This window comes from Loxodonta africana, chromosome 15 (genome assembly GCF_030014295.1).
Source record: "Loxodonta africana isolate mLoxAfr1 chromosome 15, mLoxAfr1.hap2, whole genome shotgun sequence".
NCBI classification, from domain to species: domain Eukaryota; kingdom Metazoa; phylum Chordata; class Mammalia; order Proboscidea; family Elephantidae; genus Loxodonta; species Loxodonta africana.
In genome coordinates, this window is record NC_087356.1 from 14,578,911 (window position 1) to 14,598,849 (window position 19,939).

At 43.1% G+C, this 19,939-nt stretch overlaps 1 protein-coding gene across 2 annotated transcripts in view; it reads left to right on the forward strand.

The window, feature by feature from the left end:
* The window catches only part of SH3RF3 (SH3 domain containing ring finger 3), a 496,734-nt gene that overhangs the window by 294,721 nt on the left and 182,074 nt on the right, over positions 1-19,939 (forward strand). For both annotated transcript variants that reach the window (XM_023552520.2, XM_064268608.1), the window contains exon 3: positions 10,404-10,499. In XM_023552520.2, coding sequence (XP_023408288.2) covers positions 10,404-10,499 — 96 coding nt within the window. The remainder of the gene's footprint in view (positions 1-10,403; positions 10,500-19,939) is intronic.

Genomic DNA, 19,939 nt, shown 5'->3' on the forward strand with positions numbered 1-19,939 from the left:
TACGTAAGAACCATATCACACCTCTGCTCAGAGCCTTCCAATGGTTTCTCATCTCCTTTAGAAGTTAAAGTCATTATTGCCCCAAAGACCCCATGTGATCCAGCCCCTGGCTACCTCTCCCACCTTATTTCTTGCCACTCGCTCCCTCCACTTCCAGCCACACAAGATTCCTTGCTGTTTGTCTCATGGCCAAGCCAGCTGGCTCCTACAAGGCCTTTCCATTGGGCTCCCCACAGCCTGGACCACTTCCTCAAAATCCACCTAGCTCTCGCCTCACCTTTATCAGATCCCTGCTTGGCTGTTTCCTTCTCAAAGCAGCACACCCTGACCACCCTGTAAAATAGAGCACCCCCCAAAACGTACACTCAGCACGCCATATCCCCTCACATTCCTCTCTTGACATCTGGTATATTTGTTTTCATGTGAAAATCGTCTCTTCTCACTGCAGCACAAGCTCCATGAGGTTGGGGTCATTACCTCTTTATTACAGAATCCCCTGCATGTCCCACAGTGCAGGGCACCTGGGGTGTTTAATAAATATTTGACAGTGAGTATGAGGATAGTCCTCCTTTTTAAGGAATCAAAGAAGTTGAGAGAGAGAGAGAGAGTGTTCTGCCTTGGACGGGGGTAAAGGGTCAGCTATTGAAAGAATCTTACTGTTGAAAGTATGAGTGGTGCAAACGGGTAATGTGCTTGGCTGTTAAGCAGAAGGTTGATGGGCCGAGTCCACCAAGAGGTGCATCAGAAGAAAAGCTCAGCCATTGAAACCTTATGGAGCGCCATTCTACTCTGACACACATTAAGTTGCAAGAAATTGGGATCAACTTGATGGCAACTTGTATCTTGAAAGTATAAGTTTATTCCTTTCCAACCTGCTTGGTCACTTGTTCATTCATTCACTCTTCAGATGCTCATCAACCATTGATTTTGTTCCAGATACTGGGCTAGATGCTGGGAGAGTTAGATGAGTGCCACAGAGTCCCAACCCTCAATCACTCACAATCCAGTGACAAACACTTATGGATTATCAGGCCACACGGGGACTGCACTCTGCTGGCGTGTGTGTGTGTGTGTGTGATTGTGTGAGGGCTCGTGGGTGTGAATGTGCATGAGTGTGTGTGTGTGAGTGTATGTTGTGTGAGAATGAGTGTGTGTGCACACACACCTGCCTGTGTATGTACACAAGGGAGCGCCAGAGGCCAAGGGGGTTCTGACATCTGATGCCTCTACCTCCACGTGGGGAAACCAGGCCCATCTTTGGCTCTAGGCTTCCCTCAGCGCTGAGACTCCCGGAAAGGTGGGCTCTGGAATGTTGCCTCACCTTTAAGTGGCCCCAGGCCTTTGGCAGCCTCTGGAGTTCAGACAGGGTGGGGGCGGGGGGGAACCCTTTGCCATTGCCGTGGAGTCGATTCCAACTCTTAGCAACCCTATGAAATGGGGTAAGAGAGGTGGAAAAATGGGAGAATGCCCCCAGGCTGTCTGGAAAGTCACTCCCACCTGAAGGCTCAGCAGGAAACCCAGCTACAGAGCGAGCCTGCTTTGTGTTGGTGGATTAATGGCAGCTAATGATTCCATTAGGAACCTGGCTGTGAATGGCAGATAGTTATCAGAGGCACAATTTTGTGTTATTTCTGCAACAAAAGGCTGAGGGAGTTTTTGAGCTTTTCCTTTTTTTAATTTTCCCTTCTTTCTGTGAAACAGAGTAGTTAAGAATGATCTGTCTTTGACTGACTTGTGTCTGACAGTGGGGCGCCCGTCTTTAGCAGGGTGGGGGTCCGGCGCCCCGCTGCATCCTGGAGGAGGCTGTGGGTGGTGGCGAAGGGCGAGGGAGTTCACCACCACTCAGCAGAAGAACCCAAGACGCTGTGGCAAACCAGAAGTCGGCATGGGCAGTTTCTAAAGGAACCGTTTCTGGTCCCTGATTCATTTCTGCTTCTTGGAAACCAGTTGACTGTACGTGAGAGAAAGTTGAAGTGGCACTCCAGGAGAGCCACGGACTGTTTACTATTCATGGCCCTTCAGGGACCGTTTCTAGGTGTTTTATACCTAATATTGCCATACAGCTCATTTAAGAGAGTAAAATATTAGACACTTAAGTGATGGTTTATCCAGAGTGGTAGGTGATTGCAGCTGCTGAGGGAATTTTCCACGGCTTCAGTGATCATGGCATTTCAGGCTGAACCCTCAAACGATTGATATGCAAGCTGTGACATTTATCAAGCTGTACCTTTTTAAGAGGTATCAAAGGACAGCGTGTTCCGTGAGCCACCTTTAATGGCATCCAGGGGGTTTCTATGAGGACATGGACATACCTGAACTTGACGTGGGGACAGGGGGCTGGCTTGTCGGGGCTCTGTCTCTATAGCTTTTGTTCCTAATGGAGGCCCATCTGGGTTGGCAGTTTTATTCTTCCCCAGGTAGACGTAAGTGCACAGACTTTTGCAGAGTTAGGTAAATGAATTAGAAATGCAGTTTAAAGGCCCCTTTTAGGTCTTAAATGCTAGCAAGCAGCCATCTAAGATGCATCAATGGGTCTCAACCCACCTGGAGCAAGGGAGAATGAAGAACACCAAAGACACAAGTAATCATGAGCCCAAGAGACACAAAGGACCACATAAACCCAGAGACTACATCAGCCTGAGACCAGAAGAACTAGATGGTGTCTGGCTACGACTGATGACTTCCCTGACAGGCAACACAACAGAGAACCCCTGAGGGAGCAGGAGAGCAGTGGGATGCAGACCTCAAATTCTCATAAAAAGACCAGACTTGATGGTCTGACTGAGACTAGAAGGACCCCGGAGGTCATGATCCCCAGACCTTCTGTTAGCCCAAGACAGGAACCATTCCCAAAGCCAACTCTTCAGACAGGGATTGGACTGGACTGTGGGATAGCAAATGATACTGGTGAAGAGTGAGCTTCTTAGATCAAGTAGACACATGAGACTATGTTGGTATCTTCTGTCTGGAGGGGAGATGGGAGGGCAGAGGGGTCAGAAGCTGGCGAAATGGACATGAAAATAGAGAGTGGAGAGAAGGAGTGTGCTGTCTCATTAGGGGGAGAGCAATTAGGAGTATACAGCAAGGTGTATATAAATTTTTGTATGAGAGACTGACTAGATTTGTAATCTTTCACTTAAGACACAATAAAAATTAAAAAAAAGAAAGAAAAGCAGTTTAAAGGCCCCTTTCAGATGGTGGGGCCTACTATGTTACCTGTATCCTTTGCAAATGCGTGAACCACTGAGCCTTGGGAAGCAAAGGCAGCGCCTTTTTTTTTTAATAGTGGTCTTACACAGTATTTGTCCTTTTTATGATTGACTTATTTCACTCAGCATGATCCCCTCCAGATTTATACATGTTGTGAGATATTTCAAAGATTCATCATTGCTCTTTATAGTTGCGTGGTATTCCACTGTGTGTATGTACCACAGTTTGTTTATCCATTCATCTGTTGATGAACACTTAGGTTGTTTCCATTTTTTTGCTATTGTGAATGATGCTGCAATGAATATGAGTCTGCATATGTCTGTTCGTGTGACGGCTCTTATTTCTCTAGTATATATTCCTAGGAGTGGGATTGCTGGATCGTAGGGAAGGCAAAGTATTTTTTAATACCCACTTAATGTGCACGCCCCTGCATTACAGTCCTTTAGGATCACCCTGAGAGCTCTGAATGCAGAGGAGAGCCCTGAATGCAGGGGAGAACCACTGCCATGCGGCATTGGCATTCGGTGTATTTTTCAAAGCTTAGATATCAGGGAATAGGGGAAACAGGGTATGGAAGTCTACTGACCCACCATGAACAATGAGTGCTTTACACGAAACCTGTAAATGAAATGGAATTGTGTGTCTGAAAGTGCAATGACGCCGGGGAAACAACTTTCATTCATAAAATCCTCGAATACTGCCATATTGGCCCAGAAATTTTCCTACCCCAGCTGACTATCGGTAATGTGTGTGGTGTCTAGTTGGGTTTGGTTTACTCATCTACATGGAGCAGGGACTGGTAAAATTCCAGCTCATGGGACAAATTTTGCCCACTGCTTGATTTTGTAAATAAAGTTTTATAGAAACACAGCCAGGCTCATTGATTTATGCATTGCCTATGGCTGCTTTTGTATGGCAACAACAAAGTGGAGTGGTTGTGGTAGAGACTGTATAGCCTGCAAAGCCTAAAATGTTTACTATCTGGCCCTTTACAGAAAACAGTTTTCTGACCTGTAACACAGAACTCAGCACTATGGAGGCCAAGCACACAGGCATTATCCCTGCACGTTCCACTCACAGGGTTATTCTAAAGCCATGAATAGCCTGCCATATTGAGTGTGTGTGCCTATTAGGAGTGAGTGAGTAGGTGTATCAGGGGAAGCCATTCTCTACCTATAAAGCAGCAACTTAAAATTCATGTCGAAAGTAATATCACTGAATTGTGCATGTAAAAAAGTATTGAAGTGGCAATTTTCTGTTTTATATATAAAATATACATACATATATATATGTTATCTGTATATATACCCAAAAAACCCATTGCCATCGAGTCAATTCCGACTCATAGCAACCCTATAGGACAGAGTAGAACTGCCCCATAGGGTTTCCAAGGAGCATCTGGTGGATTCGAACTGCTGACCTTATGGTTAGCAGCCGTAGGACTTAACCACTACACCACCAGGGTTTCCAATATATATAAAATATGTATAAATATGTATGTTGTATATATTTACATATATATAAAGCATTTGGCTGCTAACCAAAAGGTTAGCAGTTCAAACCCAGCAGCCCCTTCTAGGGAGAAAGATGTGGCAGCCTGCTTTCTTAAAGCCTTGGAAACACTATGGGGCAGTTCTACTCTGTCCTAGAGGGTCACTAGGAGTTGAAATTGAATCAACAGCAATGGGTTTGTTATATATATATATATATATATATATATATATATATATATATCAAATGTATATACCTATATATATAAAATGAAATTGAATTATAATATTACATATAATATTATATATTTAAAAAATAAAAACAAGCCCGTTGCCATTGAGTTGATGCCGGCTGGTGTATTTGAACTGCTGACCTTTCGGTTAGCAGCCGTAGCTCTTAACAAGCATGCCATCAGGGCCTGCCATCTAACATGTTATCTGTCCCTTGCACTGTCACATTGTCTGCAAATCAGTTTTTTTCTGTACAAAAGAAAAATAAATCATTTTTGATTTTTCAATTTTGTTAACAATTTCAAAATTAAGTGAAAACAGAGGGGGTCATCCAGAAACATAAGAAAATGTCTGGCCTCTTGTTTTCTTCATGTTTTTTTTTTTTTTTTTTTTTTGGTCTGGTCTATAAGACAACAGTTCTCTTACTACAAAACCAATATTCATTATGGAATATTTGGAAAATAGAAAAGCGCAAACAGTAAAATAAAGATGCCCTTTTTTGTGTGATGATTATCACAAAAAAAATATGTCTTTGTAAAACACTACCCAGGCGATTTTAGCTCTCTTTTACAGTTACCCACGCTTATAATGTTGGCATATATATTTTCAGACTTTCTCCTAGGTGTATGTATTTAGTTCTTAGCAAAAAATAGGGTCATGGTAGTAAAATAAATCATGACATGTCCACATAATCGATGCGATAACTACGGTTTTATATCCTACTTTTTTTCATTTGAAAATAATTATCAAGTCCATTAAATAAATTATGGTACATTCATGCAATGGAATGCCCTGACGCAGCTGTTAAAGGCGCGAGGGAGACCTGTGTGTTGGTCGCTGAGCGATCTCCAAGCTAAAGTAAGTGGAAAAAGCAAGCTGCAGCACAGTGTGAGGAGCGTGCTGCCATTTGCGTATTTTAAAAAATGATGTAGGTGTGTGCACAGATCTGTATGTGTGTGCATGTGTATACCCTCTGCCGTTAAGTCGATGCCTGCTCATAGCGACCCCATAGGGTTTCCAAGACTATAAGTCTCTGTGGAAGCCGACTGTCACATCTTTCTCCCAGTGAGCTGCTGGTGGTTTCAAACCACCAACGTTTCAGTTTGCATTCGCTCACTTTAACCACTGCACCACCATGTGTAGTCACATACATATGTGGAATATTTTTGTATTTCTGGCAGGCTGAATAAGAAATGGTTGCTTGGAGAACTAGGACACTGGAGGCCAAGGCTGGAATTTGTTTTTTAAATTTAATTTGAACATTTCCATTATAATTCTCATTATGGTGGCACAACACTTAAATGCTCGACTGCTAACCGGAAGGTTGACAGTTTGAACCCACCCAGCAGCTCTGCAAGCAGTCTGCTCCCATAAAGATTACAGCCTAGAAAACCCTCTGAGGCAATTCTGCTCCGTCACATGGGGTCTCTATGAGTCAAAATTGACTCGATGGGACCTAACAGCAACAACATATCATTTTTAAAGATGAGTATATTCCATTGAGCAGACAATGCCATCATTTAACAAATCTTCATCTGTCGTACAGTTGTTTCTAGTTTTTCTCTACTTGATAAAGCAGTGACGAACATCCTCAGAGCTCAATATTTGTGTACATCTTTGACTTTCCTAGAATAGACTCCTAGAGGTGGCATTGTTAGGCCTCGGGCATGCAAGATTCAAAGCTTTTGCTATTTGATAGGAATTGGCAAGCTATAAATTTATGTCCTCACCAAAAATGAGAAAGTACCTAGTTCCCTGCATGCTGGTCAACACCATGAGTTGGCTTTATTTTCATCTTTGCTAATTTGAAAGATAGGAGGGAATAAAAGGGTAAAAAAAAAAAAAAGAAAAAGTATTTTCTTGTTGAAAATTGTATTTCTATGATTACTAGTCGGGTCGAAATTTTAAAATATATTTAATGACAATTTGCTCTTTTTCTTTTGTGAGTTGCTGATTTTTACCTGTTTTTCTCTTCAGGTATTTCTTCTTTCAATTTTTTAAAGAGTTTTATATAGTAAAGATATTATGCTATTCTCTCTCATATACCCTGCAATTATTTTTCTAGTTTATTTGCCATTTTGTTTTATTTCTGTTGTTTTTCACATGAAGAATTTAGTTTTTCTATAGTCAGATCTTTGTTATCGTATTGTGAAAGAACTTCCCCAGCCCAAGATTAAACATTATTTATATTTTCTTCTTCTATATTCAAGTGTTTAAAAAAAAATTAAATCCTTAATCCTTATTGAATTAATTTTGACATAGTGAGTTAGATCACTAACTTTGTTTTTCTTCTAATGGTTAGCCAATTTTAATTGCGTTTTCTAATAGATTTTTCCTGGTATGTGGAAAAGCCAATGACTAATATGTATTTATTTAAAAATTGGCAATCTTATCCAAACTCTTATTTATCCTAATTTTTAGTTGCCACACTGTTTTTCTAGGTAGAAAATTGATTACCTTTCTTTCCAGTATTTATACCTCTTGTTTCTTTTTATTTTGTTATTTCTTGGCTGTAATTTCTAGACCAGTGTTAAATAATCATGCGAATATTCTAGTATTTTCCTCATTTATGAAATCTAAACTGGTATTTTCTTTTTATTTTTTTATGTTGTTGTTGTCGTCAGGTGCCACCAAGTCGACTTTGACTCATAGCGACCCCATGTACAATAGAACGAGATGCTGCCTGGCCATTTGCCAAATTTAAAACCTATTTGTGATATTTTACTGTTGTGAAAACTCTGGCTGATAGGAAGATGTCAGTGTAATGGATTGAATTGTGTCCCCAAAAAATATGTGTTAGCTTGGTTAGGCCATGTGTGGTTGTCTTCCATTTTGTGATTTTTCTATGTGTTATAAATTATAATCTCTACCTGTGGCTAAAAGAATTAGGGTGGGATGTAACACTCTTGCCCAGGTCGCATCCCTGATCCAATGTTAAGGGAGTTTCCCTCGGGTGTGGCCTGCACTGCCTTTTATCTTACAAGAGATAAAAAGAAAGGGAGGCAAGCAGAGAGCTGGGGACCTCATACCACCAAGAAAGCAGCACTGTGAGCAGGGTGCATCCTTTGGACCCGGGGTCCCTGCACCTGAGAAGCTCCTCAACCGGGGGAAGATTGAGGACAAGGACCTTCCTTCCTCCAGAGCCAACAGAGAGAGAAAGCCTTCCCCTGGAGATGACGCCCTGAATTTGGACTTTTAGCCTGCTTTACCGTGAGGAAATAAATTTCTCTTTGTTAAAGCCATCCACTTGCAGTATTTCTGTTACAGCAGCGCTGGATGACTGAGACAGTTGGTTACCTTTCTGAGTGCATAATTAGCCAAGTCTTATGGTCCTCTCTTCGGCTGAATCTGAGCTGAGTTAATGAGTGTGCTCACGACTCCTCTGCTTGTGAGCTTGTGAGGTGAGCAAGACGAGATTAAAGTGGCGTTGTCTGTTCATCTCTCTAAAGCCAATCTGCCACTTTGGTCCTAGCGTGTATCAGAAAAGCCCAAACACTCTAATGATGGAGCATTTGCTAGAAGGAAACCCTTCTAAGTATTATCCTCTAGCCCGAGAATCAATTGCCTGTATGTAACATGTGAAAAGGTATGATTACCTTACAAAGCCTATCGTGTTTCTCTGACCTTGGATATCAGTTGGAAAAAGAAATATTCCAAAGTTGCAAATCATTTTGCTGTTTCTTTGTTTTTAAAAAAGCTGGGAAACTGGGAGTGAGGACAGAGAAAACAAACGCTATGATGACCCTCAAACTCTACCCTATACTCAGGAGACAGTAAGAGGGAGAAGAGATTTGGAACAAACCTTGTGGGCATTCCCAGTACAGATTCCCACCCTTGCCTTTCCCTCTCTTGTGTTTTCTGAAAGGTGTATGTAGTTCCCATTAGATCATCTTACTTTACCCTAGATGAACACCCCAAACTGTTAGGCCACTCAGGTCACAGTGAAGAAGATTTTCTGATAATTTTATAAAGTCTACCCTGACTGGAAGACTGAAGAAGAATTGATGCCTTTGAGTTATGTTGTTGGCGAAGAATATTTAATATGCCATGGACTGCCAGAAAAAGCAAACAAGTCTACCTCGGAAGAAGTATAGCCACAATGCTCCTTAGAAGCAAGGATGGCAAGACTTCATCTCATGTACTTTGGACATGTTTTTACCAGGAGGGACGAGTCCTTTGAGAAGGACATCATGCTTGGTAAAGTAGAGGATCAGCAAAAAAGAGGATTGGATTGGCACAGTGACCACAACAATGGGCTCAAACATAGTAACAATTATGAGAATGGTGCAGGTCTGGGCATTGTTAGGTTCCGCTATACATAGGGTTGCTATGAGTTGGAACCCACTCAACAGCACCTAAAAGCAATACTACCCTGACTGAAAAAGTCCTTCTCTCTGATGCTAAAAAGAAGCTTCAAAGTCCCATAGTATTACTTTACACTGAAGTACTAAAGGTTGGCTGGAAAGGCAGATGCTACATTCAGGTATAATAGGGGTTACCACATTTGGCTGCTCTTGATCGTCAACTCTTTAGCACACTAGATTCCCAGGTTGGCCAGCTGATCTCCTAACAGATTGTTGAGGGACAAAGGACAGGTAGGTTTAAGCAGAGAGACCTTGGAGGAGTACCACTATCTGCCCTGGGTGCTGAAGGAAGGATGGTTATAGGAAAGGGAATGGAGACGAGCCAAAGATACCTTTGGGGTAGGCACTGATTTTTCCCATGGCTGTCTCTGGTAGAGACCTCTGCCCCTCTTTATACTGTTGCAGCTTGGTTGTCTCTTTTTTCCCTGGTTCCTATCTGGTCATTCACCCTTTTGTCCTCCATCTCTTCTCAGTCTTTCTCTCTCTCACCCACCCCTCCTTTCCACATGATCCTATAGCTTGTCTCTGAGGCTCTGGGCATTTGTGACAGATATCCTGGGTATTTTCTTTCCTCGTTGCTTTACACCTCTTCTTTTCTCCTTCCGTCTCCTTCCACTTTGTGCATTTATGCCTGGTATTGTCTGATATACCAAAGAATTTAAGAGGGTTATTCAAAGCTTTATGCACCCACAACTCTAAATAAATAGAGCTGAGCTGGATTATTGTTTTGTTCTTTGATGCAACCAGAACATTAAAACGTTTTATACTTTGGTGACTTTATTTTCATACAATGTATTTTTATTTCACTCAACAAATAACAAGAACACAAATTTTCAAACACCAACTGTGTTGTGAATTGACACACGTTTCCATTTGAGAATCTTCGCAGCCATAATCCAAGAGAGTGAAGGAGACCCATGGGTGAAGACGTAAGGGTTGACTATTTTTTGTATGTCACATATCTGAGTGGATAATAAACCAAAAGTGGTAACGTAAAATCCTTTCTTTGCCTCAACAATACTGACCAGCCTCCTTCTTTTCTTTTTCTTTTTTTGTTGTGTATGTATGTCCGTGTGCTTGTGTACATGGTGGGCTCCAAAACTTTCAGGATGAAATTTTGACTGTGATCAGAAGAGTCGATGATAACTGGGCAGAAGGAATGCTGGGAGACAAGATTGGAATTTTTCCTCTCCTGTATGTGGAGGTAAGGTCATAGCCTTCGGAACTCACTTCCATTTTGCCATTACCGTTTGTTTTACCAGAGGAGGGGAGGCCTGATCTTGGAGCTCCATCTCTAAGAGAGAAAGAGGCAATCCCACAATAATCTAAAGTCATATAGCTGTTGCATATGAGTTTTGACTCAGACCACCATGTTAACGCTATGAACATCGCGTTGGCCAGAGTTTTGCGTGGACCTGTCATGGGCCTGGCTACACCTTATCTCGACATGTGGAAATGTAGGCAAGGGGCCTGTGCCGAGCCTTCTCCATTTTCTCCCAAGAAACTAGAGGGCCCAGCGACAGTGGCATCCCTTTTTCCAGGGCTTTCCCAAGTACTGCTACTCTCCACACCCCCAAAACCAGAGGAACAAGTTCAGACCCAAACGCAGCCTTTTCCTCTGACACTGCAAAGAGATCTGAATCCAAAGCCTGCTGTGTCCCCTAGAGGAAAAAGCTTTTGGGCCATTTGCAAAGTCCTCCTAGGAACCTGGATTGTTGGGCAACTGATCCAGCTGAGAGTCGTTAAAGGGAAGATGATGTGAGGCTAATGGTTGGGGTTAATTTAGGACCTATTAATTTCCTGTCTCCTTTCTGTACCTAAGAAGCACTAGGTTTCTAGGTGGTAATTTTAGACAATTGCCAAATGGGATACATCTTAGAACTTTTAAGTTTTAAATACCTGTTTACCTTGGCCTCTTTGCCTGTATGTAAGAGTGTTCACCTTCTGACAGTGTGCGTTCACTATTTGACAGTGCAAGTCCACGCCTGCACGTTCATGAGCTGCACCATTCTAGGTCACATGCTTTTGTCCTATGACCACCAGAGGTAGCCCATAATAATAGTTTGAGCTAATATGTACTGAGTGCTTGTTGTGTGCCAAAGGCTTCTAAGTACTTACTCATTTAATCTTCTCGACAATCCTAGGATATAAAAACTATTAATATCCCCACTTTACAGATAGGGTAAGAGAGGCACAGAAAGGTTATGTAGCTTTCCCAAGGTCACACAGCGGATAAGTGGCAGAGCGGGGATTTGAACACAGGCATTTGGCTCTAGACTAGAGTTCACTCTCTTAGCCCTTCACTCTCCTGCCCCCACATCATCTCCCACTAACAAACTGCAGTTTACATCAGCTTAGTGTAAAGCTCCACAGAGCCTGCCTGCCTGCCTGCCTCCTTACCTCCTGCTTGATCCAAACCCAAACCTGTTGCCATCGGGTCAATTCCCAGTCATAGCGACCATATAGGACAGGGTAGAGCTGCCTCACAGGATTTACAAAGAGTGGCTGGTAGATTCAAACTGCCGACCTTTGATTAGCAGCCAAGCTCTTAACCACTACACCACCGGGGCTCCTCCTACCTGGCAGTACATCTTAAAATCTTAAGAGTCGTACGAGAGAAGGAGCCAGTAGGTGACATGACTAGCTTTGCCCTGTTACCCACCTACCCAAGCAGTGATTAGGTGCCAGTAGATGTTTGTTAAAAACGCCTGATGATTCTCTGTTGCCTAGAGTATAAAACCCATTTTAACAGAGTATAAAATGCGTGGCATTCAATGCTTCTCGCAATTTGACTCTAATCTGTTGTTCCAGCCTCATTTCTTGTCATTTCTTCTCCCTTCCCCCAAAGATTCTGGGCCAGTGGTTCTCTCACATTTATTCTGGATAAGTTGCCCAGACTGATATCTTCCCCTAACAGCACAAGGTGACGACAGCACGTGCAGAGTACCCTCTCTCTGTTACATTTGTACTCGTCACAATTCCACTAAACACCTTGTAAGTTCCCATCTATTTGGGCATTTTCTTCAGGTCCCAGGGGAGTGTTCTTATCAGTCCATGTGGAGACTGCCCCTTAAGATCAAAGAACTTAATGCGTGCATTCCACTTGCTGTGTTAGTCCAGAAGTCAAAAATCTGAGCTCACAGGCTTTTTTAGGAACTTTTCTCCCCAGGAAGAATCCTAAAGGAATCTCCAAAGAAATGTACAAGAATGTTCCTAGAACCTTTATTATGATAGTCCGAATTGGAAAAAACTCAAATTTATATCAATAATGGAATGGATAGATAAATTCTGGTACATGCATATAGTGGAATACTTCCAGCAATGGCAATAACGAAATACCACTGCATGTAAAAGCAAGGGTGAATCTCACACATTTTTGAGTGAAAGAAGCCAGATACAAAGGAGTACACTCTGTATGACTTTTTTTTTTTTAAGAAGTTCAAAAACAAAACTACTCTGTGGTGATAGAATCAAAGCAGTACTTACTTTGGGCAATATTGGCTGGAAAGGGGAGGCTTCTGGGTTGCTGGAAATGTTTTATATCTTGATCATGGGGATGGTTACACCTATGTGTGTGTCTTAGTCATCTAGTGCTGCTGTAACAGAAGGACCACAAGTGGATGGCTTTAACAAAGAGAAGTTCATTCTTTCACAGTCCAGTGGGCTAGAAGTCCTGATTCAGGGTGCCAGCTCCAGGGAAAAGCTTTCTCTCTCTGTCTGCTCTGGAGGAAGGTCCTTGTCATCAGTCTTCCCTTGGCCTGGGAGCATCTCAGCGCAGGAAGCTCAGGTCCAAAGGACACACTCTGCTGCCTGTGCTGCTTTCTTGGGGTATGAGGTCCCCCTGTCTCTCTGCTTGCTTCTCTCATTTATATCTCAAAAGAGATTGGCTTAAGACACTATCTCATCTTGTAGATCTCAATATAGCTGCCTCTAATCGGTCTCATTTTTTTTTTTTTTTTTTACGTGATAGTGATAGGATTTACAACACATAGGAAAATCTCATCAAATGACAACATGGTGGACAATCACACAATACTGGGAATCGTGGCCTAGCCAAGCTGACACATATTTTTGGGGGACACAATTCAATCCATGGCAGTATGCAGTTGTAGAATGCTGTACACTTAAGATTTGTGTGCTTTCTTTTTGAAAGCTACAGTTTAAAAAGTTAAGACAATCTTACAAGGAACCCTGATGCAGGTAAAATTAGCTCCTCTGTGCTTTAAACGTGGGGTAGTGGTTAAGTGTTTGGCTGCCATGACCAGAAGGTCAGCAGTTCAAATCCACCAGCCCCTCCTTGGAAACCCTATGGGCAGTTCTGTTCTGCCCTATAGGGTCGTATATGAGTTGGAAACGACTCGATGGCAGTGGGGTTTTCTGCTTAAAGGCCTTTCACCAGTATGAACGCTTAAGCTTCATCAAGGAGGCCAAGAGTTTGGAACGGGGTTTGAAAACTAATCAGCAGAGCATTTTGTATTTGCTGAGCCCACAGACATATTCAGACTGATGAGTTTGGCCACATCTGTGGCCTTCTATGGCTTGATTGCCTAATTACTGGAGAAGGTTGGTTGAAATTCTCCCCGTTCAAGGAATGTGAGGAAGCCTCCTTCATTTTGCCTCTCCAGCGGCCCTTCATGACCCACACCTCCGCTCACAGGCCCTGCCTCTGCTCCTGGATGCAAACTCCTCCTGCCCTTCTCCATTTCCCCTGCAACAGGAGGGCGCTGCAGGGTCAGGGACACTTCTCTTGTCTTCAGTAGCAATGGCAGCGCTTGGCCCAAAGCAAACTTACAGCAAGGGCCTCACCTTCTTTTCTCTCCGTCAAATTTCCTGGCATCTGGTAAAGCCTGTAGCAGCCTCATAGAGCGCAAGACACTACGTAATTGCTCTTGGAGACTTGCTGCCCAAAGCCACTTGCTGTCTGAGATATTGTTGAATAAACTGCTAGGCACCTTGGTTTCTGCAACACTGAAGGTGAAGAAGCCCAAGAAGGCTGTTTTCTGAGTCTGTGTTCTGCTATTTATATATTAATTCTCTGTTGAAGAGCTTGAGGTACATGACAAAGTCCATTCCTCTCACCCCATACATACTCTTAAGAGGCAGATCCTGGTGGATCGTGAACTTTACAATTTAGCCCAGCCTGTCTTCCCAATAAGGAGCCCCGGTGGTACAGTGGTTAAAGAGCTCAGCTGCTAACCAAAAGGTCAGCAGTTTGAGCCCACCAGCCACTCGGTGGGTCAGTAAAGATGTACAGTCTTGAAAACCCTATGGGGGAGTTCTACTGTGCCCTGCAGCGGCACTATGCATCAGAATCGACTTGACAGCAGTAGGTTTGGGTTGGGTTTGGTCTTCCCTGTGGGAGGCCAACCAACCGTTTGAGATGAGACTCAGTCAAGGGGTAAGAATTTTCACAGGATTTGTATTAGATGCAGACTGGTATTCCAGGGGAGACATGTTGGATTTCCGTTTTCCGCTGCTGTTCAATCAGAGAGCTCAGTATTAGAAACGGCAGTACGTCTGGAGCATTGCTTATATCCCTGGAAGAAGAGCATGGTGCTTGTGAAGAAATGCAGCCAAATACGTTGACCTTTAATTGGTGGCATACCTTAACTAATACTTCTCATAAAACTGAATTACAAAGAGGTTTCCTCCTCCAGAAGGAAGCACATCCATTAGAGAACAATTTGTTCACAGAGCCTTCAGTTCCAGGCATGACTTGAAGCAATGGTACAGGGAAATCCAGGCTCTCAGAATTTTTAACCAATGGGACCATTCCACAAGAGATGAAAAGATGTTTGTGGGCAAAAGTCCTGGCTGTGAATTCCAGCTCTACCATGTGCTCACTCCTCTCCTAGCCCCAGTTTCCCCATTGTTTCAAGGCCGATCATGATGGGTGACCAACATTGAATCCTTAAGAAATAAATGAGAAAGTCCCTGTGAACTAAACAGCCCTATACAAACACTGATTATTTCTTTGCTCTGGGTTTAGCCTAGTGGGGATGGTGAGACAAAATGGTATAAACATCCTTAGGGAGCTGGCTTGGACTTTCTTCTTCTAGAGACCTGTCTCCAGAAATATATTTCCTGATATACTTTAGAAATAATCCTTTCACCCTTGCTGTCCACACCTCCCCACCAAGTGTCCACCTAGTAAATGGGTCAGTGAACATCAGTCCACATCAGTGACCACCAGGCCGGTTTCTCATTGGGCACTAAATCTGCCTGAATCTTGCTCATCCCAAGAATCCTCCTCACCACTCATGTGTGGCTTTTCTTCCCCCAAATCCTTTGACATTCCTTATTTCTTTTCCAGCTCCTGTTCCTGTTTCTCCTACCCATAACCCCTTGTCCTTTTCTTCCCATGAGTAGTGATGAAACTGTCATACTCCAGTTGCCACCATCAAAGCTGGACTCGTGGCAAGTCTCATTAACACCTGTTCATTCGTTCAGCTAACTACCTGTACAGTGTCCACTGGCAGGGAGCTAGGGCTGGGCTTGCACTGGCGTCTACTCAACGCACACAGAGCAGAGGTGGGGGAAGCACAGAGGACTTGTAAAACATGGCTCTTGCCCTTGAGGAACTTTCAGACTATTGGCTAGGAGAAGAATCTAACCAAAATACACAGACTTAACCTTCCTTCTATTTCTTTAGCCCTTTGAGGAGCAGGATAATTTGTCATCGTTTTGATTTTTCAGCATGCACTCGTTCTAATGGAAATGAGATTGATTCAATCTGAAAGAAATTACTTGGACACAGGAGGGGCAGGAGAGCACTTCCCCCTAATCATGTGAAGGCTGTCGGTGCTGATTGCAGTATTTAAAATGAGCCATTGAAGAAGACATGTGAAACCGCTCTATTCATTTGACTGAGTCCTGGGCCCTGCCTCTGCCTTTCAGCAGTGACCACCCTGACTTTGAAAGCAACACGTGAACATGTATAAAAAGGACCTGCCAAGCTGAGCTCATTCTCCCTTTTGATTCTCCTTGAACCTTGTCGCCAAGACGGGCATGCTTAGGGTCTGCCATTAACATGGCCTTCAGAGATAATCCCAGGAGCACAAGGCCCATTCCTCATTAATATGTACTTCATGAGGTAGTTATGGGAGCTCTGGTGGTGCAGTGGTTAAGAGCTTGGCTGCTAACCAAAAGGTCAGCAGTTTGAATCCATCAGACACTCTTTAGAAACAATATGGGGCAGTTCTACTCTATCCAATAGGGTAGCTATGAGTCAGAACCAACTCGATGGCAATGGATTTGGTGTTTTTTTGTTTGCTTTTTTTGGTAGTTGTGAGGGCTAAAGAAAATAACCAAGCATACAGACAAAGCTTGGCACAAGGTGGGCTTGACAGTGCTATTTCCTGTAGTTTCTGTGTTTGTTAAATGAATAACTGCTCGTTTGTTCATTCATGTATTTAGTAAAAATTTTTGTGTCAGCCCTTAGCATTTAACATATTTGACCTTGCATGGCTGAATATTTTTTCACAAGTATTCATTTTACCTCCTAAGCTCGGGTGTAAGCTTTTTGAAGGCAGGGCTATTTCTATGCAGACACCACAGTACCTGCCTTGGTTTACTGCACAGAGTAATGTTTGCTGTTGAATAATTGTATGGGTATTCGAAGTGTAGACATTCGAAGCATAGGTGACAGGAGAGTGTTATGGATTTAATTGTGTCCCCCAAAAACGTATATCAACTTAGCTAGGCCAGATTCTCAATATTGTGTAGTTGTCTACCATTTTGTGATCTGATGTGATTATCCTACATCTTGTAAATCCTAACCTCTATGATATTAATGAGGCAGGATCAGAGACAGTTACGTTAATGAGATAGGACTCAATCTACAGGATTAGATTGTATCTTGAGTCAATCTCTTTTGAGATATAAAAGAGAGAATTGAGCAAAGAAGAAAGGGACCTCATACTAACAGAAAAAAGGAGCCAGGAGTGGAGCGCTTCCTTTGGACCTGAGGTCCCTGCACTGAGAAGCTCCTAGATCAGGGGAATGATGACAAGGACCTTCCCCAAGAGTTGACAGAGAGAGAAAGCCTTCCCTTGGAGCTGGTGACCTGAATTCACTTTTAGCTTCCTAAACTGTGAGAGAATAAGCTTCCATTCCCTGAAGCCATCCACTTGTGGTGTTTCTGTTAGAGCAGCACCAGATAACTAAGGCAGAGAGGTAGTTTGCTTGAAAGCTGCTACAAAGGTTGGTTGAGGGAATCAGCCTCAGTCTGAAGGGAGAGCCAGAGACAGGACGCAGGGCTGTGTTCTGCCTTTTCTGTGCTGTGTCTTGATTGATGACTTGCCTGGGAACGTGGGAGGCATGTTAACAAGTTTGCAAATGATGCTTGACTTAGTGAGAAGAACCACTGCACGCTGGCCAGAATCAAGATCCTGAAGACCTTACTAGGCTGAACACATGATCGAAACCAATGATGAAATGTAATGAGTACAAATGTCAAGTTCTGCCTTTACATTCAAAAATCCGTTGTTCAAATAGAGTAATGGGGAGACCTAGGTCACCAACAGTTGTTAAAGGAAAGACCTCCAACCCCTGAAAACTGCTGCCCTGAGATAATCTTTAAACTTCAAACCGAAAATTTCCCAGAAGTCTTCTTAAACCAAACAGTAGTTTACTTAACCAGTAAAAAATGTCTGCCTTGAGTACTATGCTCTTTTAAGAACTACGTACATGGGATCAAAATGACAACAGCAACTTGAAAGATTAGATAGGAACCTTAGGGGGACGTGAATTTATGTTAATGGTGAAAGGACAACTCAGAGAAGGAGGGTGAGAATGGTTGCACAACTCAAAATATGTAATCAGAGCTACTAAATGGTACAAGTAGAAACTGTTTGTTTTGCTATTTTGCTGTATATATTCTCAACAACAAAATAAATGGAAAAAAAAAAAAAAAACTCCGAAGTTGCTCAATAATATAATGGTGCTGTGAGTTGATATCAACTTGACAGCACAAAACAACATATTTATATGGAGTAAAATATTTTAAAATGTGTATGTATGTGAAGGGGAGCCCTGGTGGCACAGTGGTTAAGTGCTTAGCTGCTAACCGAAAGGTTGGCAGAAAGAACCTCCCAGCCGCTCTGTAGAAGAAAGATGTGGCAATCTGCTTCCATAAAAATTTACAGCCTTGGAAACCCTATGGGGCAGTTCTACGTTGTCCTATAGGGTCGCTATGAGTCAGAATCAACTCCATGGCAGTGGGTTTGGTTTTTGGTTTATGTAAGTGAATGGATACCTATATAGACCTATGTATGCATGACTCAGAGGAGAGAAGAGTCACACAGGGCCTGTAAGTATTTTGCTGCATTTCAATTTGGCTGTGGGAGAAAAGATCACTAGCTGTTCCCTAAGGGAAGGTTTCATTACCATCATGTATTTGATTGGAGCTGTAGCTATTCCAGGCATTTTACATTAATTGTCTGTGTTTATTTGAACAACTTTTCTTTGAGGGTTATGGGTAAGAGATGATTATCCCTGTTTGGCTGATAAGAAATGTGAAGCCAGAAGGGTGATGGCATCAGGCATTGGACTTCCCAGGGAAGTAATGACAGAGCCACAGGGGCTCTGCTGGCCTGACCCCAGTCCTGGGCTCTTTGAACAGCATATGGGCAGGCAAACATTGAAAATGGGGAAGGGGCAGTTTCTTGACTCGCAAAGGAGGAATGGCTCGGTTCTATTGGAACGATGTAATGCCTTGGTGCTCTTCTGGAAACAAAACATTTAACTTCTCTTTCCAGGTAACCTGGAAAGGCCTTGTTTTCTTCAGTGTATATACACATATGGATAGAGTTGGTCTAAGATGGAAAAGGTTGAAGCATGTAGTGAACCATGGGTCAATGACGACCTTGGCTTGACTCAGACATGGGGAGTGGAAGTGGAGGGGCACAGATGAATTGAAGGAGCCTTCTGGTAATGTGCTGAGGGGCTGATACTTCAAAGAAAGCACCATAGCACTACTGGATTTAATAAGACAACCCCAGGATCTAGAGAAGAGAAAGGGCAGTACAATTTTCTTAGATTTTCTGCAAGCATGTCTATGTGAAGAGACGATATCATGATGCCCTGGCTGGTTGCTCCCAGACTTGCTGCAGACATCTGTAACTCTCCCCACTCTCCCTCAGCTACTCTGTGTAGAGATCCAAGAATTCCTAGGTTTCTTTTCTGTGACTTGTCAACTCCATTGCTTTGGGAATAGAGGCAAAATAGGCAGAATTTTAGTGGTGACAAGTTATACTTTATTCATCCACCTGGCCCATGGTGAATGGGAAGGAGATGGGCTTTGAGGGGACGTCTGGGTCTTGGAAGCTGCAACAGGTCAGGTCCAGGGTAGAGGTGGAAGCTTGAGTAGAAATTCTCTGGTGGCCTCCTACCTGGTGGTAACCCCAGTGAGAAAAGTCCTGAGGCCTGAACAGGCATTTTCAAATGTGTCTGCAGTAGCAGCAGCAGGAGGCACTTTGCTGACTGCCATATTCCACATTTGGAAAGCTGTGTCGTGTACGGGCCATGGCAGCAGGTGGAGGAGGAGCCAGGCCTGCCGTTCTGTCCTCCTGGAGCTGTGCACCCACATAAGTAAAGTATTCCTCAGGTGTGGCTCAGAGATGATTTGCCCAGGAACAAGGGGAA